Below are 23,803 nucleotides of genomic sequence, written 5' to 3' on the forward strand. Positions count from 1 at the left end.
GCCTGTGTTGATATTCCCATAGATTTGTATTCTGTAAAGTCAGACATCAGTGTTATCCCTGTAAAATTCCTGGAGTGCTACAATTCAGAATGGAAAAAAGATGAAGAATCCATTTGATCATCCGTAGCAATGCTGGACTAGTGTGACCCTTCCAAAAGTGTGGCTGGCCACTGCCAAAATCTGTTCTTTTAACCTTCGAACAATAACCTGTGCCAGTTTACTCATTTAAGGGAATATGGCATGTTACCGAGGGAGAGGATTGCCAGCTCATCCTTAATATGGCAAAATCATTTGAAGCCCTTCACTTATGTTGAGTTTTTATCATGCACTATTGCAATTAGGTTAGACTAATGAAAGGTAAATTCCAGCCCTGGCATGAAAAAACGAAATCCTTGTAAAGAACCTAATTAGGATGTTTGTTTATTTAGAGTCTAATGGCTTAATTGCATCTTATCTTGCTATTTACAAATAGGCATCATTAAAGTATAATGAGCATGTAAGGGAAAGCACAGAATTCATACCAGCAGCAGATGAGACATAGGAAAAAAATAGAGTTGAAAGTCCGGGTGTGCTTTTCTCTTACTTTAATAAAGAAGCCTTATTTTTCAGTATATATAAATATGATTTCCAGGCATCGTAATGAGTAATAAGATAGATGCACAAGTTGGGGGACAAGCTTATACCTGGCTATATGGCAAAGAACAGGCATCTGGCCTTTTGCTGACGTACAGCCTGGTTACATCTCTGGTTTGATGCTCTTTTGTTTTCTAAGGTGAATAAAAAACACATGCAAACTTGTGCTCCTTTTTCTCCAAGCAGGGAGGTCCCCATGTTAACTGAAAGCAATGTTGTCTGTCTTTTCAGCTCTGCATTGCAGAGCATCTGCAGCTCAAATCAGCAGCAAATACCCTGGAATGCTGAGAGGAAATCTGCAGCTTTGGGAGTTCTTTGCAAAGTTGGAGCTTGGTGCTGTCAGCACACATTTTCCCAATAACAAACTTTTCAATACATTTTGAGAAAGAACTTTTGTTAATGCATGTTTTAAATTGTTTATAAAAGGCCTTTTCACTTGATATTAGTTTCAGTGAGGAGACAAAATTAAAGGGGGGGATTTCAGGGTCTTTCCTCCAGGCAGAATTCTGGTATGGTAAATGAATTTTGATCCTTTTCACTTTGTAAACTCATTTTGACCCCGATTCTGACATACTCGGAGAGGGACTGACTTCTTTTCCCATCGGAAGTGTTGTCAAATGGGAACTTTTTAGCAGTCTTAGGAGAAATTATCTAAGCCATTCTCAGTGATTATTCTGCTTCCCCCTCCCCCTTCTTTGGCATGCTCTGGCTGTCATCTGCTCCTTGGGAATTAGCTTGGTGATAGACAAAATATTTTTAAAACTGGGATATTTCAAGAAGATTTTTATTTTATATATCTTTGTCAGAAAAGCTGCATAATATTGCAGCTTTCAATCAGCTGCCTGTCCTACCTTCTTCTGGAGCTTGCCATTTTAAGAAGCAAGGGATTTATGAATAACTTAACTGTCTGAATTTAGTATAGTTAAGAGGAAGATAGAAGAACATTGTTATTACACAGACCAAAACAGAAGCTACAGAAGTATTTAACTGGCAACTGTTCCATTTTCAGCTCACAGAACTGTGGGGCATATTTTTTCATTCATATTAATTGAATTTTAAAGTGACCTTGTACATGTATTGATTTGAATTAAAATTTTCTACATCAAGGACAAGTTGGCATATATCCTTCAGGCAAAATATTATAAAGCCAAGTGCTGTCTTAACAGGATATCGACAGAAGAAGTTGAAATTTAATAGGAAAAGTTGCCTTCAAAAGGAAATTGTTGCCTTTTTGTGACAACTGAAAGGTATCTTTTCTGTCTAATGAAGGAAGTTTCTTTCAGTTAGTATGTGTGGAAATACAGGGACATTTCAGTGCCCCTGTAAACAGGGACCATCTGGGTGAGTCCTGACTGGCAGAGAGAGAGACCCGCACTACTGGAGCTCAGAGTAGAACCACCAAATTACTTTTTTACCAGAGCCATTAGTTTTTTATTACCTTCTTTCAGGTGATCTGTAGGGACACAGTTGCATGATTATAGGTGTAAATTATATTCCATACATAGATCTTTTCTGCCCATGGACTCCAGTTAAGTTGAGCAGGCATGGAAAGAAAATGGTTTACTGGAAAACATGATTTGAGGTGAACAAAAACATTAAGTCCTGAGAACTTGATTATTAGAGGAGAAAATAAAGTGTATCCCATGTATGGTGTACAATACAGAATGTGCTTTAACCTGAAAATAGCTGTGGAGCATACTTCTGGCTCCCAGATCACACAGCATCCTCTAGTTTAGTGACAGGCTGTTCATTCTTTTACTACTAGCCTCATTCTTTCAATGCTGTTAAAATGATGAACTATAATTTCTTTGAGCTATGCTTAGTTTTACAGAATTACTGCTTCTGTCACACTTAACTAATGATACAGTCCTACAAAAATCATCTAAATCCTATTTCTCTTCCAGCCAGTGTAAAATCTGCTGGAATCCCATGTCAAAACAACAGTGGCACAAAATAGGAAAGCTTTCTATTTTGGTGCCAGGGCACTGTAAGAGCTAATTCAGACAACCTAGCAGAAACTCAGCAAAGTTGCAATGTGTTCTGTGGTTTATTCATATTCCAGAATGCCTGGATGCCCCTACTTCTGGAGAGGACCCCCTTGCACTAGCCCTTGTGCAAGCTGAGATTGCAATGACGGTGCCTTACTCAGGCAGCTCACAGGCTTAGGCACCCGTCTGAGGATGGGTTTACACAGCTTCTTACACATGTGGAGCCAGCGTAACCGTGCTGGTTTTGACATTCAAGCAAGTGGGTGATTTAGGCTACTGTCCTGGACCAATCTGCAGAATTTGACCTTTGGTATTGCATGATGGATGTTAGCTGGGAGCTGGGTAGCTGTGATGGATTCTGCAAGTGTGGAGTGAATCATTGGAAGGATGTGAGAACAGATGACCTGGGAAAAAGCAATGAGCTAATGCAGAAGCATTTTGAAAGCATTTGTGCAGGTAAATCTTGTGTGGAGGTTTGAGGCCAACAATAAGTATATGCAAGCAAGCTGGAGTGCCAAACATGGGATTTTTAGCTTGTTATGTTGCGCTGCTCACTTTGAGGATTTTCAGGAACATCCCACACAGGCTTCAGATCAACTTTATCCAGTGTTACTTTTTTTCTACCTGGCAGCAATGTGAGGTAACATGAATGCAGAATGTAAGGGAAGAGGAAAGAAGTGAGCATCCAGTGAAGTGTGTGAAGGCAATGGTGATGGAAAGTATTACACATAAAGCTGGGTTTGGGTGTTGGTAGGGCAGCATCTTAGCAGTTACGAGAAAACTCTCTTCCTGATTCCAGTGGATGACCAGCATCATAGATCAAGCACCTCTGGGTGTATTTTTAACTTACTTGATACAGTGGTTGATGCTGAAATAACTCTGCCAGTTTCCTTTATGTGCAGACTAACTGGGTCCTACTACAGAGTATCCTAGCAAGATACAACATTTAAACCCAAATTCACAGCACCTGTTATGGTGTTGCATGCATGTTCAGAAAATCCCAACCTATTTTAAGAAGGCAGGAATCAGAAAAAGCTATTTGTGATGTTTGCATGGTACAGGCCATGGTACAAGTCACCCTCCGTCAGCCCGTAACATCTTTCTTCAGAAATGTACCCACTCTCCTGACCTGCTTTTTCTCCTCGTGTTCTTGCAAAATTACAGCTTCTTCTTTTTCCCTTCCACTTTCCCTCTCCTTTCTTTTGCAGTCAGGTTGTTCCTCCCTGTTGTTTAGACTCTTCTCTCCTAGATTTGCTTTCTCCATGTCTCATGCCACAGAGCTGCCATCGGTTCTTTTCAGGATTTGTAGCTCTGTCCTGCTATTACAATAGTGATTATAATAATCAGTATTTTTACAGTAGTTTGGGTAACTGTTCTGCTAAGTTCTGTATTGTCACCCCATTCCTACCACCATTTCCCCTCCTTTCCTCCTCCACCACGGTCCTTGCATCAGCTTGGAGATGGAGTATTGGTGCCAGATTTTCGGGTCGAGGAGAGGAGAGCATCTCAGTATTCAGAGTTGATTTGCCCTTTAGTCTCTTTGTTAGTCGGCATCAGGTCGAGGCTACTCATGTTGAAACAAGGTGGTAGATAGGAGTCATTAGCAGAAGTTAAAAAGGAAAAACATGTAACAAATCAATAAAGATGCTTATTGACTGATTTCTTTGGGTGTGGATTTGTCTGCTGAGGCAGTAAAAACACAGTTGTTGTAGTGGGTGTTAATCTATACTGAATGAAATGTTGGAACACAGAAAACGAGCTGCTGCTGGTTGGGAATTACTAAAATGAACCAATTGTTTCCTTTTTTTTAATCTCATTTTTGTGCTTTTATGGGTGAGGAAAAGCTTTGTAATAATCTCTGTGTAACAAAACACAAAGACAGAATTATTGTTAGACATCACAACAATATTGAAGTGCGAGTTCATCTTTGAAATGTAAATCGATTTTTAGATTAAAATGCCTTCATTATTGCATTTTTGTCAGTAATATAATTTGGGCTTATTTCTGTTGTTATACTCTGACTGACCCTATATATTTTCCATGACACTGGTTTTATTCTTTACACGTTACCATCTGCACAGAAGAAAATGAAACCTTTGAAAATGTAACATTTTTACTTTTTAGCTGTAGTTTCCTTTTAAATAATTTTGTGTTTTTGTTGGACCTAAAATGTTTTCCATTAATCTCGTGGCATGCTTTTAAAGGCTGGCATTAGAACAGTCTGATTCTTCTTTCAGATTCCTTTTCTGTAAGAGGACTTACATTGGAGAATATCAAATGCATCGAAAATAATCACATTTGCTCATTGTTTTTGACAAGTTATTGAGTTGTGGTGTTAATAAAATTGAGAGTGTTACTTGGCAGTGTCATGTCTACACAAGGGAATTCTGTGAATTGATTCAGTTTCAGTTGCAAATGAATGTTTGTTCTGCACTTTATGGTCTATCTCTTCCTCATAACATGCACTGGGTTTAGGTCTTTTATTTTGGTCTGTCTATAAAATACTGAAAACTGAAATTGCATCAACTTAAGCTGTTAACTTGATTGCCTCAGACACCATCAGCTGTCCTTCAACTTGTTTTTGCCTTTCTTCTGGTCTTTACAGGTTACCTTAGGAAAAGTGTTAAAAGTGATAGTGGTGATGCGGAGCCTCTTCATTGACCGGACCATAGTAAAAGGGTACAATGAAAATGTCTATACTGAAGATGGCAAGGTAGGTTATTGTATATCCAGCAACATTCAATTCTATTTTGACCTGGTATTTAAATGACAGAGAGCAGGAATTCCATCGCAAGCACTCTGGAAACATAAAAATGTCAAAAGACTCTGTGGATGTCTTGCAGAATGCTCTGGTTTAAATTTATCATGCTTTGCTTGGATTTTTCATATCCAAATGTCTGATTTCTTACTAAGCTCTGAAGCCCTTGCTTGAATTTCTAATTTATCACCTTGGACCCCAGTTGCCTTGTTAATAGTGTCTGCTGAGAAAACATTTTTTCAGTGTAGCAGCACATTAATAGCCCAAGGTTCAGATTTCTCTTTTCTGAGAGCCTTTGGGAAACCTTGGGCTAGTTTTATGTTCTCCTTGATAGACACAACTGTGAGCGTGTCCCGGGTTCAGCACCAGGGGTAGGTAGTCCTCAGTAATTTGCTTGTTGGTATTAGCACTTCTTGAACAGCAGCTATTAGAGTGCTACCTGTTTCCACAAGTGATTTGTTTTATGAACAATTCACCCTGCTTGAACCCTCAAATTTCTTCTGACTGCACCCACTCCATATGGCTGTCTTTAGTGCGTCAGGTTATGTTAACCATACCTGACAGCCTTCAGCTCAGCCTGTTTCTGTTTGCAGGGTGGAATGGTCTCTCTTACAGAGACATCTGCCAGGACTCTCCTTTGCCAGTACTAAATACCTCCATGTTTCACATTTTCTCTCTGGAGCTTTCTCTTCTGATTATGAAGCCTATTAAAATAAAAAGTTCATTATATCAAGATGAGTATTTGGCACCCATAGGCCATGTTATAATGAGGTGAGACTTTTTTTCCATTCAAAAGTGATAACTGTGTTTTAGCACACAGGGGCACATTGTGTACTGACCCCAGAGTTCAGCAGCTCTGAGTCTGAACCTCTGTTCTCTAGAAAAGGCCAGGAGCTGATCTGCTGAAGGAGATAGTACAGCTGCATCTCTCAGGTGAGAGATTCTCACTCAAAGGGCAGGGGATTGGCCTAAGAAGTAGTAAACCAAAAATTGCCTCATTTTAATTTGCATTATTCAGATATGCAGGTTTAAATACCACTTTGCCACAGAAACAGCTGCACTATACTCTCTGTATATTAGCATAGAAATACAGACTTATAGCACCAGCCCCTCTTCACCCCAAGTTCTGCTCGGAAGTGAAATGAGTGCTTGATGGATTCCTGTGTCACACTTCATCTGGGTGTGCTCATTTTCTCTGATGAATCCAGCTTCCTTTGAAGCTCCCTTGAAATACAATAATGCTCTATATGCTGAAAAGCTAAGTAAAAGAATTCCTTTTTGAAACTCAGCATCTGGCATTGGGCTTCTGTTTAGCTCAAGGTTAACTCTCTTGAGAGCCACATACCTTTTCTCTGTCATCACTTGCTGCGAGGAGGAGACAGGACTTGCCAAGGCCAGCTTTGGGCACAGGGCACTAACCTTTGTCTGCTGCCAGTGGGGAGCAGTTCACCTTCTCCAGAGCATCGCTGCTAACACCTGGCTTATTTTCTTGCTTTAAGCCAGTCTGTTGGGGAGTCTGTTTTCTACCAGTTTAGCTTTCTGTGTCCAAAGTCTTGGCTATGTGACTGCTCCCACAAGGCTGCATGAACCTGTGACCTTTAACGTGGCAGTTTGCTATTCCTTTGGGCCATCCCAGGGCTTTTGCAAACCTGAAGGTCTGCATTTCAGGTATAAATAGTAACATTTCCTTTGACTTAAGTAGAATTGGAGTTGCAACTACTTAAATCATGAGTAAATTTGGCTTGGGAGATTGAATAAATGCATAGCTTGCTAGTTTTGCCAACAGGAGCACATATTGACAAACAGTGAGCTCCCTCTTTTTTCACTAATTAACTATACTGGTAATTGGAGAATTAAGAATAAGATTGTGCTCTTGCAATGATTCGCTTTCCTTATTGTGCCTCCTGGGAATGAGCGATTACAGTCAATTGCAAACATAGTCCATTCCAATTCTTTCCCTGTCACAACAGATGCTGCTGGGAAAGTACTCCAGTGAGCTTTTCACTTTTCACAGTTTCTAGCCTGATAGAGGGGAAAAAGGCACTGGCATTCAGAAGGAGACACAGAAGGGTATGAAAAAAGAGCTCAGCGAGTATCATCTTTATTAAATAACAAAAATACAGAGAACCCTCAGGATCACAGTAGGAGGTGATCATTTTTCCAGTAGGCAATTTATACACTAAATCAGCAATGATTTGGGGGTTAGCTTATGTATTCCTAGGAAGCATTTAATGTATGTCAATAACAGCGAGAAGAGTAAGTAGGGGTGGTATCATACAATATGGCAGTCTTGAAGGTGCTGTCTTTTCTGTAAGCCATGTTGCAGAAGGGACACTGAGTAAGTTGTGCTTCTTTTCACTTAAATTGTTGAATGCAGGTCTGTTGGGTCATCCTCCAAACTGCACCAGGCAGAAGGTACCTCGAGTAACGGAAGTGAAATTCAATGGCGGGGGGTTCTTTAAGTAGAGCAGGGTTCGGGGCAACGAAATGTATTCAGCAGTATTCAATGAAAGAAGGGGTGGCTGTTGTCAGGAGACTGAATGATCACTCTGATAGTAAGTGAAAAATAGACTCTGCACAGAAGAGGCCAACAATTTGCTTGCAGATCAGGGGAGTCATCATTTATCTCTGAAAGTACAACTCTCCTAGCAAATTTTGGGAAGAAAAAGGAAAGAGATGAATGCCAGCAACAGAGGCATTGATAAGTTTCTGGTCCATTAGTCAGGCAAGTCTAGAAAAAGAACCAAATATGGGTGTTTCTTGGAGTTGTAGAGCTGTGTGACTAGCAGTTACACAGGAAAGCTGACATTGCACTATCCAGGTTGCTGTAGCTTGCTGCGTGCTTGAACATTGTGCTATGTAGGTTGACAGGTACTTCTGTGAAAGCTTCACATGGTTTCTGCTGTACTGAAGTCTAGTTAAATTGGGTACTCCCTCTTACAGATTTAGATACTTTCAAAATTAGGGTGAAAAAAAAAAATAGAAGTCTTAAGCTTTCAGTGAGTAAAATAAGACACTACATTCTGGGGTTTATTTTCAAGCTTTGCTTATCCACACGAAGAATCGTTGCATTTCTTAAGTGCACCATGTACTCCTCTTGTGAATTATTCATGAACCCTGCAGAATATGTCTTTGCCAAGTTGCCAGCTGTGTAACTTAGACATTTTTGGTGACACTTTGCAAAAACAATAGGTGAGATCTGGCAGCCTGTGACATGTAGGTTCTGTACACTGATTGCTCTGCAGTCTCTTGCTTACTGTACTAACCCATTGTGTCCACCACGCACTGATGCATTTTAATTAGCCTCATGGTTCTAGTGATGGCACTGTGCCACCCTTCATCTCATTCTTTGACATGCTCATTTTGCATAGGAATTTAACCATGGATAGTAATTAATTACCAGTGTTGTCCTGATTCCTGAATAAATGAAGCCATGCAGCTCACCTTTGCAAGGCAGGTTTATTGTCAGCTGAGCCATTAGTAACTCTGGTCTGCAAATAAAAGCATCTTGGGATTTTTTGGCATACTCATACCCTGCTTTTCTTTGGATGCAGACAGCAAGAACCACCTTGACCGGACATATTTAGAGTGGGTACTGAAAGTGGGTACTTAACATCGGTGCCTAGCCAGATTCCTACTTCTGCATCCATGAGGCTTAACTAAAGAAACATAAGTGTCTCTGTTGAATTATCATGTTAAGGAACTTGGGTTATGTTAATGCTATGGCTTCATTAATTACCCCATATCAATAAGAAAAGGCAGCTTTTAGCCTCCTAGCGTAAGAGAGGAAAAGAAATAGTAGTATCAAAGGAAAGCTTCAAAGACAGGCAGAGCTGTCTCTTGGGTAATTTCTGATCCCTGCATTCTTTCCACTTCAAAGCTGGATGTGTGTGTGTTTGGGTGAAGGGGGGGTTGAATCCGATTCCTCTAATAAGTGTTGGCACCGGACCTGTTTGATATTAGATGCAGGGAACATTCTGATTTGTTATCGCCTTTGAAATGGTTCAGACGACCTTCAGAAAATGGCCTCTTGTTACTTATGCTGGGGGTGGGTGGGGAGAGTGGGGCACTGGGAAAAAAAAGCCCCAGTTTAATTCACATGCAGAGGATGCCCTGAAATTGTGCTTTCAGCAGTTTTTTTTAGTTACAAATGTGTGTCTTGATTGAAAGTGAAAAGTTGAAGAATAATAGACCTATAACGATGCATTCTTTAATCTGCCTCTGCCTTAATCCTCGGTTTCAGGGGAAAGGTGGGCAGTCATTTAGGATGCATGCGTGTGGTTGGGGGGGGGGGGGGAAAAAACTTTTTTAACTTGGATAACATCATGTCTGTGAGACAGACTTTCATTATTTCTTCAGCTTTTCAATCTTTGCTAAATAATGAACATTCAGAACCTGCTGGACCCATCTTAATGCAGCGTCTGAAGTGGACTTTTTTTGAGTCTTAACTAGAGAGGATCACATACTTGGTTTGATCACTAGAGATTAGCAAAACCATATATACATTCCAATTATAGCAAATCTGTCTGCAGTCAAAGACAGCTTTAAATTATATGAAACAGTTCTTAAAAAAACATGCATTAATTATTTTTATTTTCAAATGTAGCCTTTTCTAATATGGAAATGCACTGCTTCCATCCCAACAGGCACAGCTTTGTTATTACAATGTAAATTAAGCTCAGGTCCAAAGCCAGGCTGTGGAGTCGAGTGTGTGAGTGCTGTTCGTATTCACACAGGTTCTTGATCCCACCCTAAGAGCCAGTAAATGTAGAAAGGTTTGCAGGTGCATGCCTCGGGGCACTTCTGTCTTCATCTAACCTGAAAAAGGCATTGAGATACCAGCTGCCTTTTGTCTTCAGGCAAGGTCAGTGGTATTAAGCCAGGAAACATCTATCCTGAAATCATTTTTAGTCTTCAACATCACCTCCTGTCTAGGCCAAGGACTGGGAATTCACAAGTCGCTTCTGAACCAATATTTAGAAATGGGCCACTAAACAGTACTGCTCTTAAAAGAATGCAGACTTTTGGCATTCTGAACATTTTTAGCAATGTGAATTAGTTACTTGGGTTCAGAATCCTTCCCGCTCTCCTCCTTCACCCCCCTCTAATGTGTTTTATTCACTTCATATGATTTCCTCTATTTCGGACTCTTTTTGTGCCTTTTAAAAGACTTGTAATTTCAGCCAGGACTTATGGGCACATAAGACAGAACTAAAATAATGAGTTGTACCTTATACTAAAGGAGATGAACCCCCATTGTGGGAAAACATGTGCCCAACCATGTTATGAAGCACTACGGGGGCTATTCCTGCTTCACAAATTCATAAATTCACTCATAAATTTATTTCTTGTGTCTAGACAGATTCTGCAGGTTAATACTGTATCAAACACCTTACCTGTGACAATATGGAATTGTTGAGTACAGGGGGATCTATAGGGAAAAGAAGTGATTTACGAGTCTGGGATTGACAGAAGCTCCTCTTGGTTTTCCCTGCTGCTTTTCCTTGGCAATGTACAAGATACTGCAGGGGGCTGGGCTAAAAGAGCACTAGCATGTCAGTTGAAGTTGTTTAACATGTGAGCCATTTAGTTGTTTAACAAGGACAGCCTTACCTTCTGCTTTCCAGGGCTAATAAAACTTATTTCAATTTTGTCTTTTTAGTTTGTATATAGTTGAACACACATTTAATTCATGGATGTGTGCAGTTATCTACAGCATTAAATCTGGTTTAATGTGGGTTTTGTCTGCAAATGTAAATACAGTTTCCTAAGGGATGTTTTATTTAGCCCCAGTAGACCAGTGCTTTGGCTTAATTCAGCTAAACGTTCTTTGTGTCGTTTGTAACTGAGTAGCTTATTTAGAAACAAGACAAGCATAAACTTAATAAAAATGCCCTCATTTTAGAAACAGACTGAAGCTGATGAATATTTGCATAGATCAGCCACAACCCCATACAAATGAAGATTTTGCTGTTTCTAAAGAGAGCACATTAATTCAACAGGTCTTGTATATATCATTTTAATTGAAACTGGGATGAACCATGTTCATTTTTCATTGCAATACAAAGGAAATCTTGTGTCATTAATTCCCTTTCTTGGATTGCAACAGGTAAAGGCAGTGGGTCGAAATAGTGAACTAAGAAATATGTCCCCATAAATCTTTTACATGCTCTTTTAATTTGAATAGCTGCGTAGCTGCTTTTTCTGCATAAAACTGCTTCTTTATGTGTTGTAATATATAACTCTTCTTTCTTTCTTTCCTGTTGTAGCTTGACATATGGTCTAAATCCAACTATCAAGTTTTTCAGAAGGTAAGTCACATAATTTCTCTCTACATAATGCATATAAAAGACATGCAGCGTTTATTTTGAATATCTAGGCCCTTATGTAAAAGAATTCAGGAGTTACTCTGTTGTAACCATAGCTTGCAGATAATAAACAATCTGTAATAGTGGAAAACAATGAGTAGAAAAGGAGATCACTTCTGCTGCTGTTTAATTTGGATTTATTTCCCATCACAATTCCAGACCGTGGTTTGGAATAGGAAACTGGAGATTATACTGCTCTTGCATTAAAATTTCTTGAGGAATCTTCAAGCACTCCTGGTTTTAAGCGTAGAACTTTTGGGGGAGGAAAGACTGTTTCAGGTTCATTTGTTTGTTGTTTTCATTGGGTTTGGTTGTCCCTCCTCTCCTAAGGGCTTGAATTTAATAATCAGCAGAACTCACTTGCCAGAATGAGTTTGGATGCTTTTTCCATGTCGATACTTTGCCTGCTTCTCTGCCCATGATGGTGTAAGCAAAAGGAGTAGGTTACTGGAATGAACACCACTCCAGAAAGTAAGAAAAGACCAATGGGAGAAGGGGAGCAGTAAGTATAAAACTCTTAAGAAGGTTAAAGTGTTTTGGAAGTATCTGTATCTCACTATTTTCCAGGCAGGGAAGAGAAGGTTTCTCTTTGAAGGCCTCTTGTCAAAAATGCTGTAAGTTCAGATTGATCTGGGTTTAAATTCTAGTTTCCTTACCTTCAAGCTACAGTTCAAGGAGCTTGAGTCTCCAGCTGGTACACTAGCTTCCTTTCATCTGCTTCTGTAGTTTGTGTAACAAATGGGGGTTAGGGACCTGAAAGGGCATAAAAGCAGGGGTCAAAAGAATGGCATATTGGCTGTATTTGTGCATCTTCCTTCCAAGATTTCAGATGCAGTCAGAAGGGAAGATGTTTGACCTATGATATTAACCTGCTAGAGATCAAAGGACAGCTTGTGGGGAGGTTGGTTGCTCTCCCTCTCTGCCTAGCATTAAAGCAGAATTTCGCTGTGGTTGATTCTTTACCCCAGAGATTAGTGGATTAATTATTCTTCCCTTTTTCCTTGCTCCTCAAAAATATTATATTTAGTGTCAAGTAGGGTAATACAGCAGGAAGTAAACCAGAGTATATCTTAGTAACCTGTTACTAAGGTTATTTTTGCAATGGAATAAATTTAAGGTTCTGTAATTAAGTGCATCGTCTCAATTTCCCCCTCTGTGTGTGTGATTGTACCCTCATCTGGGCATAAGATCCTCTTCCTGGATGTTCTGGTTTAGAATAACTGGCAAGGGTGAAATCATATTGCCATAACTTGTGCTAAATGATAATAAATCATGTGGTTTTGAAAAGACTGCACAAGAAATGGTTACCTCTAGACCAGTTGAACATCACTCTGCATTTTTTACAGTGGTTTTATGCTCTTTGTTCCCTTTCTGTCACTGTGTTACCTTGGGCACCTTAACCTCTGTTTGGATCAGTTTTCTGCATCTCTTAGGCTGGGGTAATACTTGCTGACTTCACAGGAGCTATTTGCTGAATTGGTTACATAGTGCTCTCTGACTCTCGCATGAAAAATGTGATAAAAATGCAAGGTGATGGTATTTCTAATCAATAGATTCTGTACCATTGAGCTGATAGTTGAAGAAATCAAAGCGAGGACCTATGTCAAGTTTTCAAAAAGGTGATAGAAAATACTATGGTTCAACTTAGTAAGTTTTCTCTCTCTGGTGCTGTGCTTGGTTTGGTTTTTTCCTTATTCTCTGAACCTGTACTAGTAGCCATTTAGAATACCCAGGACTAGTGATTCAGCAGTAGCAAAATGAAGGGAATTAATAGTTTCTTTAGCACTGTTTTATTTTACTCAGTTGCTAGAGTGGGATCCATCCTGCAGGATCTTCAGAACAAATGTTTTCATGCCATTAAAAAAGTAATGAGTAAATGTGTCAGAGCACATCTGAATGTTCTTGAAATGTGTTTCTCATGGCAGTGACCAGTAACATGATGTGGAAGGGCTGTGCTGAGAAGGAAAAATACGGATGGGTAACTGCTCCGACCGAGTAGGCTGGGCAGCCCTTTCAGCTCTGCTACCTCTAACACTGTGAAGTCAGTCATCCCTCTGAAGGGCAGGGCTGTTTCTCTTTAAAAGCTGGACCAAGTTTGCAAACTCTGTGTTCAATGATAATATAACAACATCTGGAGCTCACAAGATACCTGCCTGTGGTAGCTGCAAGCCTGTCAAAATCCTCACAGGGTTGCAGCATGACTTTCTAGGTTAAGGACCAGAGACCTCTGATCTTCAATCCAACCCTGTCAAACGATGCTAAATTTGTCCTGACTCTTTGTTTGCAAACGTTGGCTGTGTCAGCAAGCCTTTTCTCTCTCCTTCTTATTAGGCAGGATACCCAAGTGTGTATAATTTGATGGGGGATGGCTCCTGGAGGGCCATTACTGTTAAAGTGTACAGTCATTTTCAAAGTTCCCTGGAGACTCCTTGAATCTGGTCCTGGGGTGAATCAGCTTTAAAGGCATTGAATCCACCAGCAGGGTTAGATTCAGAGAATGGAGCTGGGAAATAAGAGAGGGAAGGCTGAAAGGGCAAAAGCACAAGGAGCTAAGAAAAGGTTTTTCAGACTTCCATGTTGGTCTGACATTTAAACTCCACAGGAGGGGCAACTGTTTTGATCTTAAACCTCTTTATTTTATCTTAAACCTCCCTGCATCTCTTGATCCACTAGCGCTAGAGGAGGAACAAAACAGGAAATAAGGAAATATTTGGGGGCTTAAATCTTGGTGGGAAGAAGAGTGAACACGAGGGCTGGAAATTCCAGAGGATTAAAAAAATACATATTGTAGAGAATGGTGCAATACTCCTAACTTTGCATTCAAAGAAGAAGCGAAAATACAGAATAGTGAACTGCTATGAGTGGTTCACAATGGGAGATGGTGTCAAACATTAACTGTTTCATTTATCAAGCTGCTCAGTTAAGAGCAGATAGCTTGTTTTGCTGTATAACAGTTTTGGCTGTTTAAGTCTTATACATAGGCTTAAACCCATATATTTCAATCTGATCTCAGAGTCTCATTTTCACCTAAATGGTCTTTCAGTTTTAGCATGCCACAAACTGGTTTTGTTTTGGCTTGATAGGCCAAACATTAAACTTTCTTCCCAAGCACGTTTTAACCTCACCTTTGAGAAGCTGATTGTGCCTATCTCGCTGTTTGTGAGCTGCGTGATCCCAAAGTGATGGAACTCTGGAGCACAATTTTCACCACTACAAGGGCACATAAGTATTGTAATGTATGAAGATGTATTCTTGTCAATAATCTCAGAATAAAATCACATGCAGGATGAATGCATGCATGAGGCAAATATTGGGCTATTGATGATGCCTGTTCAAGGAGAGGAGATGGACTGTTCCAGGGTCACCTGTGTGACTGCTCCTGTGTGTGATCGGTACTTGCTCTCTTCAAAGACCTCCTTGGGCAACATAAAATCTCTGTGACCAAGTCCAAACAAGCAGAACATGTGAAATAAGAACTTAAACACTCTGTGAGCTCTGAAAACAAGTGATAAATCCTACTCTTCAGAAAAGTCTGGTAGCGCTTTACTGAACTGGGAGTGGGGAAGGGTGTGTAAAGGGTTTGTGTGGGGTTCATCTGTGCCTGTTCATAGAGGCACCATCTATCATCCTTCCGAGCGCCTCTTGGGCACTGGGTTCTGTGCACCAGCTTCCCTCTAGAGGGACTCAAATGTGTTCCTGGAGAGAAGATTGAGTAATGGGAATCCTTGGAAATGAAGAAAGGCACTCGTGCAGTTTTCCAAACTATGAAAGGTCTAAACATTAATAAAATAACTTCCTTTTTTTCTTTCCTTGAAGTGCTGTGATCATCCTCCAGAACTCATTGTTACAGGCTACTGTTAAGGCCATGAACTTAGCGGGGTTTAAAAAAAATTAAAAAACCTTTCAGGGGATTTAGAGAATCCCTTTATATTAGATGGAGTTGTCAGTGCTGTACTTGAGGGAATAAACCAATAAATGAGTGGCAAGGAAAGTTATGAATCTTAAAGGAAGTTTTGTGCTTTCTTTTGAAAAGTGTATTATGTGGCAGTAAGAAGACTAGAAGAGAGACAGCTTCAGTAATTTAGTCTGTGATGTTTGTATTTTTATGGTTTGGGTTTTATGCCAGGTATAGCAAAGCTATGCCATACGTCTTTACTTTTGTGCTTCTTAGTCCAGTTAGAGGAAGCACTTGTTCAGCTTTCTCAACCTGTGAGTTGTAGAGTGTTTTGGGGTTTTTAATGCATTTTCAGCTTTGGGGATGCTGTATGACTAACAAGTGTCATGAACACCAGTAATGCCATTTTTCAGATGCATCACCACATTTCAGCAGAGCAGGGGGTAGAAATGCTCTAGAACTGGCTGCTGTTGGCTTGGTAGGGACACAAAACAGGGGTTTTGTTCTCTGCCCGTCACTGGTGTTGGTCTCATGAGCTGTTCTTAACTTTACCAAGCAGGCAAGCAGAGCAGGGGGCTGCACCAGGAGTTCACGTCTCCCCGCTCCACAGGTTGTTTCTTGCAGCAGCCCAACCACTCCTGCTCACTTGCTGGGGTCTGGCTGTTCACCCAGTGACAAGTACATGGGATTTAATCAGCACAAGGTCACAGTGAAGATGAGATTTGATCCAGTATCAGTCTGTTTTGTATGCTTGCGTTATAAAGTACCCGAGACAAGGGAGTAGAGATGCATTTAAGAAGTACGTGGTTATAGTCAATTTGAATTTGGAAGCAAAAAGGACAAAAAGAAATAAAATCTCTGGCCATATAATTAACTATTAACAAGAAGGGAAGTTTTCTTGTTCAGATTGAGTCTCTGCCAATTTCGTTTCTCCATGTAGCTGAAGTCTGTTTTGCTCAGTCTCAAGTGCTTAGTTAAACAATAGGTATTTTATTTAGCAAAATTGTGCTTCAGGAGATTGCCCTGTCTTGCCTTTTTTCGGACAAAAATTCCAAGTGCTTTTCAATATATGAATTGTGAAATATTGAGCTTTTCTGCAAGATCTCTTGAAAATCTATTTCAAGGTCCAGAGGAACATCTATCCCAATCAATGCGTGCTCTTCTGAATATGTGCCCATTTAAAAGAGGTAGAGAAATTAGAAAGTGACTGATAACTTACATAGCAGTTGGTAAGGTAGAGCAATAGAAGTGCAGTTAATAAGATAAAACAAAACCCTGAAATGTACAAAATGTCATCCTGCACCCAGAATAAATTAGTTTGTGATTCCAACTTAGCTGGAAGCAAAAGCGTGTCCCTTAAGTGAGCTGGCACATACGCAGTTTGCTTTGCTTTGCTTTGCTCTGCTCTAGTGTGAAATCATATTGCCATCAGTAAGGCTGGTATTGATCTTCACTCCCCCACCCCCCTTTGCTTTTTCCCCCCTCTTTTTTTAATCTTGGCCAGTGTGTCCTTTTTCTCATCATCTCTGTTATCTTGGGGGGGTTTAGTTCTTCCTCCCATGCACTGGCCATTATATCATTTGCCCAGCTCTTTTCTGTTTGATATCATTCTTTGCTGGGTGGGTTGGGGGGATCATTCCCATACTCCTGTTCCTCAAATATCACACCCACTTTGATCTGTTTTAGAAGCATTTTATCAGCACTTGCTTATGGCAGAAATCACTTCCATTTTGTTCAGAAAACATTATTAGTGTTCTAGCAATGCTGGGATGGCTTTTATCTCCCTGTGGAATCTCATTAGCTTTACATTACAATACGAACAGCATATGTGCAACTGTGCCAAAGTGGCCAGTCAATTTAAATTTGTTAATAGCAGTATGTTTTTTTAAGCAACTTTCTTCTGCCAAGAGAAAGCAACTTTGTTGTTCAGCAAAAAAAAAAAAGCAAAAGCAGTTTGTTAGAAGTAGAAATACAGCAGAAGGAGAGCGGTTGCTCATAAATACCTTCAGAACTTTCTATTCTTTGACATGTCTGGTACTATCCTATAAAAGCACCATCTTAAAAGAAAAGAATTCATATAGTGAGTAGGGCTTGGATTGCAGACATTTCTGAACACTGCAGAGATGTGTTTAAAAGAAAGGACTGATTGGAATTCTGCTGTTAATCACCTGATTTCTAATACTGTTTTTAGTATGGTGATACACAAATGGCTTAGGCAGGTTGAGGTCCATTTTGTGACTGTTTCTGCAAACTCACCACAGTGTGCACAGTCCCAGAAGTTTTCCCTTCCAAATGTCAGAATCATATGTCCCTATTCATACTGAATGGAGCTGCTTTTGGAGTGAGTTATGCACGACTGGTGGGGAGCAGAATCCGTTTCTAAAATTGTAGTGCAACTGAAGACTGGATTTGGTATAGGACAGACTGATTTGATGTAGTGTTCTGTGGAGGAAGTTTCTATGGTGTGAATTAGAGCCTGTCTCTGCATGGATTTGTTCAGGAATGTATCTTTTACTTTGAATAGCTTCAAGCATGAGCCTCCCTTTCTCCAGGGAGAGAGCACAATTCACACTGGCTAACTGCATATTGGGAACAAGTAGAGTTAGATTGGAATAGCAATTGTGTTTTCTGTTCACACTTCACCTTACTCAAAATTTGCTACAGTATATAGACACACCATGGGAAATACATAGACAAGCCCTGGAAAGAGCACTACTTCTTCATGCTAGAAGTAGAAAACACAATTTAATCGTTAACTGGACAATTGTGTCATTTGTTGGATGCTTTGATATTACTGATGGGGACCATTAATAGATTTGCAAGTTACAAGATGTGAAAGAGCTCTTGTGGTTGTGTTGTCTTGAGTTCTTTAATAGTCCAGCCTAAAGAATTGTGCCAATGTTTTCTGCATTCAGCCTTGAACTTGGGGAATAAGCAAGTTGATTGTGCTGATAACTTTAGAAGGTGACAGGCTGAGTTACTTTGGGTGACTTGTATCGGAGCTGTCAAAGTGCCTCCTGCCAGAGAAGGCAAAAATAGGTAGTGATGCAAAAAAAAATTAAATAATGTTATCACAAAACATTGGTTTCTTTTCCTGATTTTTCTCTAATCATTTTCCTTATTATACATGGGATAATGCACATTTTGTATGTACTGTGCCTGGCTGTAATTCCCAGATGTAAGGTCTTGTTATGGCTCTGTCTGGGAAATGGAAAAGCTTTCTATTAGAAATCCTTTAGTAAGGCAAGTATTTATAAATCATAATCTTATTAATTGATTCCTGGTTTCAAAGGAAATGAAACTGAGAGCTTGATTTCTGTTTGTTCAATGTAAGCAACCTGAAATAGGACTGCAGGAGTTAAATATTTTAGGTTTTCCCCATTAGAAAATGGAGAGGAGCATACTCTTTTTTTTTTTTTTTTTTTTCTGTTAAAATGCATTTTAATATTGAGATCTTTTATTCTGGTGTTTTGTTGTTTTTCTTTAATAAAACAGGCCAAAACCAAAGCTTGGGCGTTGTTTTTTGCAGTCATAACCTCTAATAAATAGGTCTTCCAGAAGTATTTGATTTAGCTACATCATTGACAATGGCTTTTTGTTTGTTGAGCAAATCAGCCCAGGTTAAGGGGATATATTGTCTGTAAAACAATGACCAAAGGCAACATACAAAGAGAAGACTAGAGTGCTTTCTTCTGGCATGATTTGTTTAGTGACTTTGCTTGTTTGTGATTTCACAGAACACACAAGATTTCAGTCATAGGAGCATAGATTCTGCTCTTACACTGTAGGTATTTGAAAGTTAGGCAAATTATTTGCTATGGATGCTTTTATTTGGTACAGAAGGGATTTTTTTTGTTTGCTTTTTGTGGCTGGGCTGGTAGTCCAAAGCTTGTTAGCTTAGCATTGTTCCGTATGGCACAGAGCTGGTTGCCTTCCTCATCATTTGGCTCGCGTGAGCCACCAATTTAGATTCTTTTACCAGCACTATTAGGTTTTATCCTGTTTATGAACTTCCAAAGGTGTGTTTGATTTTACTGAATGTGTACAAAGTTGTTTATCATGATTGCTTCAACTGCTTCTTGTGTGAAGCTGGCAGAGGGAATGGAAAGCCGCTGGCAAAAGCTACTCAGAATTACCTTGAGAATGTCTTGGAATCCTTGGTTTGCTACTTCCCCGTGGAATTTATGCTGTTTTCCTGCAGATTAACACTGCTTTGTTTAGAACACAGATGAATAAGGGTATGTTCTCCTTTTGCCTTTTACAGGTGACAGATCATGCAACCACTGCTCTATTGCACTACCAGCTGCCTCAAATGCCAGATGTGGTAGTCAGATCTTTCATGGTAAGTGTATTGGAGAATACATCTTTCATACAGTCTGTCTGACTTCAGCATGCTTACAGTGATTGACATGAAACAGTTCCTGATGCAGTTGTAACTTCCCCTGTTTAAACAATTACAGTTATTGTTTCTCATACCTGGACAAGGATGAAGAGCTCTTTCTCACTACCCTGGGATAATTGGTGTCGGAAGACTGAGCTGTATGTGGTTCTTCTGTCACAAGTTTCAGTATTAGCTTGATGATTCCTATTTGGTAGGAATATACCAATATTACCTATATTAAATATACCAATATACCTATATTATGTATACCTATGTTAATATAAATATACCTATATTAAAATATAAATATACCTTTATTAAATATACCAATATTACCTATATACCAATATTAGGAATATACCAAAAATACCTATTTGGGTAGGACCAGCTAGAAAGACAGTAGGAGAAACTCAACTGAATGCTTTGTTACGACCCAGCCCTTTCATGCTGTTCATGCTCTGCCGGAAGTTGAGTTCTGAGTGTACTTAAGTCTGCTCTGCTGGAAGTTCTCTGACAAGAGGAGATTCCCAGTTAGTGCCATCTGATTTTGCCATTCACAATCCTTAGGTGTATACAGTAGCATTGGTTCTAATATCTCTTTGCATCTTTAACTTCAACTGTGTAATTTCGGAACAGTCAGGCTTCCTTACCTGCTGTGCTGGTTCCTTTATTTAACAAAACTGCCACTGAGAGAGTTGCAAAGGTCTTTTCTCTTGGAGCACATCTTAAAATAATTTAAAAATGCTTTCAGAGCAGCTCTTATTGGTCAAATTCATGTTCAACACGTTTCTGAAAATTAATATTTAATAGGATGAGGAGCACCTTTGGTTAAGCCATGGACCTGCCTTACTGATTTGGTAAAACTCTACTAAAACTTTTAAGAAAGCAAAACCAAATGCACACCAGAAGTGTTGGTCCTTTCACATCAGTTGTGCAATCCACATGATAGGATATACAGACGTCCTGATTTTCTGATGGAAATGAAGAACCCCTTTTTTCTCTCCTTTCTGTCAACAGATGTCTCAAGTGCACAATTGAACTTCATTTACCTACTTTTGTATTATGGTTCAGAAAATTTGATTTCTCTGTATTGCAAGCAAAGCCCCTCCAAACTCGAGTAAATAACAGCAATTTACTTGTGTTGTTCTGTTGCCCTTGTCCTTGTATTCACTGCTAAACCCAGAGAAGATCTAGTTCTTTTGGAGGCGAGTTATTGACGGCCAAAGGTTTGGTTGCTATAGAGAAGGCTCTGATGAAGATGGAAGGATTTGTTTCAATAAACTGTGCTGACCTCTTCTTCAGAGAACAATTTTCTCTTATCGATGCTATTCAATAGGACTTTAAATGACAAGATTCATGTGCATCCTTCACAGTATAAATCTGCTGGCCTAGGTGCTTTTTAGTCATGGATCTCCTTGAGTTGGGAATTGAGTTACATAATGCTCACTGCTATGGATGATGATGGGAACAATCCGCTCTAGAGGCAGGAACTGTACCTCGGAACACCTGAACTTACTGTGTTGTTCTGCACTAGCCTTTTGTGTAATCACTGTAATCAGATTTTAAAATGGCACGGTATTTTTATGACCAGTGAATATTGATCTTAAAATCACATTAGAGAGGAAGTTAGCTTGCTGTGAAAGTCCCTGTATCTTCAGCTATGAAGAGTTCAGACTGCTGCAGTATGATTGCAGCAGGGGTGTGATAGATGATCATAGGAAGAGACAAACCAATATGCGGTTGAAGAAGGTACCCATCAGGAACAATTATATTCCAGGAAAAATATGAGGGACGTTACAATACTTGTCTTCCATCATGATTCTCTGGGTGCAAATACCTCCTGCTCAGAGTGCATGAATTTCTATTAACAAATTTTCTTAAGTGACTAAAAAAGCACAACATGATTAATAAAGTGGGAATTCAGCTATACAGTGACCTTGTAATCTTGGGCATGTTTCTGTTTATAAAATCACTGTATACCTTGCTGGGGCCTCGCCAAAGTACATTCTCTGTCCTTGCTATCGCTGTTTGACAAGAATGATGACAAAGGGGAACATCTATCCAGTTTTCTTAATTTCTCTCCCTTTTCCTTTTAGACCTGGTTAAGAAGTTACATAAAGCTGTTCCAGGCTCCCTGCCAGCGCTGCGGAAAGTTTCTGCAGGATGGCCTGCCTCCCACATGGAGGGATTTCCGAACACTCGAAGCTTTTCATGACACTTGCAGGCAATAGAAGCCCAGACCCTGATAACACGAGGAGTGGACAATGTGACAGGCTTGGGAAAGAGCTGATGGTTTGATAGGTGGTTCCATTTCTGAACCTTTCACCCTGTGCTAAGTAGTGAGGTTGCACTAACACATTTGACTCTTTAAAAGCCAACACTCTGCAAGGCATGTGTGAGACTGAAGGATTTTGAAGAGGATGGTAAGAAGCTGTGTGTGATCACTTGATACTTCTGAGGTGAAATGACATGTCTGGGGGGATCTGACAGTAATAAGTCGTTATTCTAAACCTTAATGAAAATACCTGTGTACAGTTTGTATTTTGTGACAGAATTTGCAATGTTGAAGACTTTTACAAGTTTGAAATAAATTTTATATTCCAGAATTGGTGATGTTTATTTTTCATTTCATCAACAGAATCCTTGGGATTGGTGGGGAATGCTGCCCTTTTCCTTAGGAAAACTGGAAACATTGAAAGATTCATGCAGATAGGATGGGGGGGGGTGGTTGTTGCAAGGCTGCTTATCTCAGTGCTGGGGGGGGGCTGTGGAAGAGATTATGGTGTTGATTAAACATGGAATTTCAAAGGCATGTGGCAGCTTGGAAGATGCAATGTACTGTCTAAGGTGGGGGCAACAGATGTTTCCCTTTACTGAAACTGTAATGATAAATGTTAGCATAATGTGCATGTATTAAGTGGTTAGAACATGTGTGATGAGCAGTGACAGCATGTCATGGTTTAGGACTGCAAGAAGTGAAAGAATTCATCCCTAAAGCACAGCTGCTGCAGCACAGACACACGCAGCATGTTTCCTGCAGGATTTAAACTTCACCTGCAACATGCCAGGGAAGATCATGATCCCTCCCAGTAATCGTTGCACTTGCAGTACTCAGGTCTGACCAGCCTCAGCCATTCTTCCATCATCCAAAGATGGGGAAGGTCCCTGGTCCTGCCTGGGGCTGTGTAGCAGATCGTGTCTTCTCTGGGATTTCCCTCAGGATTGTCATTTCATCTGTCATCTCCCGATAGCCACTTTGATTAATTCCACTGTGATTCCCATTGGTGCACTCTTGTTTCCTTTACAAGCCACGGAGGCTGTGGTAATAAGCTTCCTTTTGGGAGCTGGTAAGCGAGGTCTGAAGCTTTGTCACTCAGTTCATTTTCAGATAAATTGACATTAAGGTATTATGCTACAGACTGATTTATAAGATTCCTTCTGCCTGTGGAAAAGCTGCTGCAGAAAGAAAAGATGTCCTTCTTGGAGGCTTTGGTGGTGGCAAAGTTGGGTTTGGTTCTCAGCAAGGAGTGTGGAGTGAAGTTAAATCACATTTAAGAAAAAGAAGGGAATGAAGGGGGGACAAAAACAGGGCGGGAAGGCGAAGAAGCCAATTGAAATAAGGTGCTCAGAGATTTTAAAGCACTTGTTTAATATCATTTGAACCTACAGCATTTATGAAACAGTCTGTTTCATAGCTGTGGAAACTGAAAAATGAAGAAACTTTAGTATCACCTTGTACTTGCGTGGTACTGAATTAACTGTGATTGCTGGTAGCATAAA

At 39.9% G+C, this 23,803-nt stretch overlaps 1 protein-coding gene across 2 annotated transcripts in view; it reads left to right on the forward strand.

Annotated features, from left to right (window-relative positions):
- MED27 (mediator complex subunit 27) overlaps positions 1–22,621 on the forward strand; it is an 86,073-nt gene extending 63,452 nt beyond the window's left edge. The window contains exons 5-8 of one of the 2 annotated variants that reach the window (XM_010012914.1): positions 5,227–5,334; positions 11,649–11,690; positions 19,907–19,984; positions 22,120–22,621. In XM_010012914.1, the coding sequence (XP_010011216.1) occupies positions 5,227–5,334; positions 11,649–11,690; positions 19,907–19,984; positions 22,120–22,254 (363 nt within the window). In that variant the 3' untranslated portion in view covers positions 22,255–22,621. The remainder of the gene's footprint in view (positions 1–5,226; positions 5,335–11,648; positions 11,691–19,906; positions 19,985–22,119) is intronic. The other variant, XM_010012920.1, reaches the window with a different exon arrangement.
- The last annotated feature ends 1,182 nt before the right edge of the window (positions 22,622–23,803 follow it).

This window comes from Nestor notabilis, unplaced genomic scaffold (genome assembly GCF_000696875.1).
Source record: "Nestor notabilis isolate BGI_N333 unplaced genomic scaffold, ASM69687v1 scaffold26120, whole genome shotgun sequence".
Lineage (NCBI taxonomy): Eukaryota > Metazoa > Chordata > Aves > Psittaciformes > Psittacidae > Nestor > Nestor notabilis.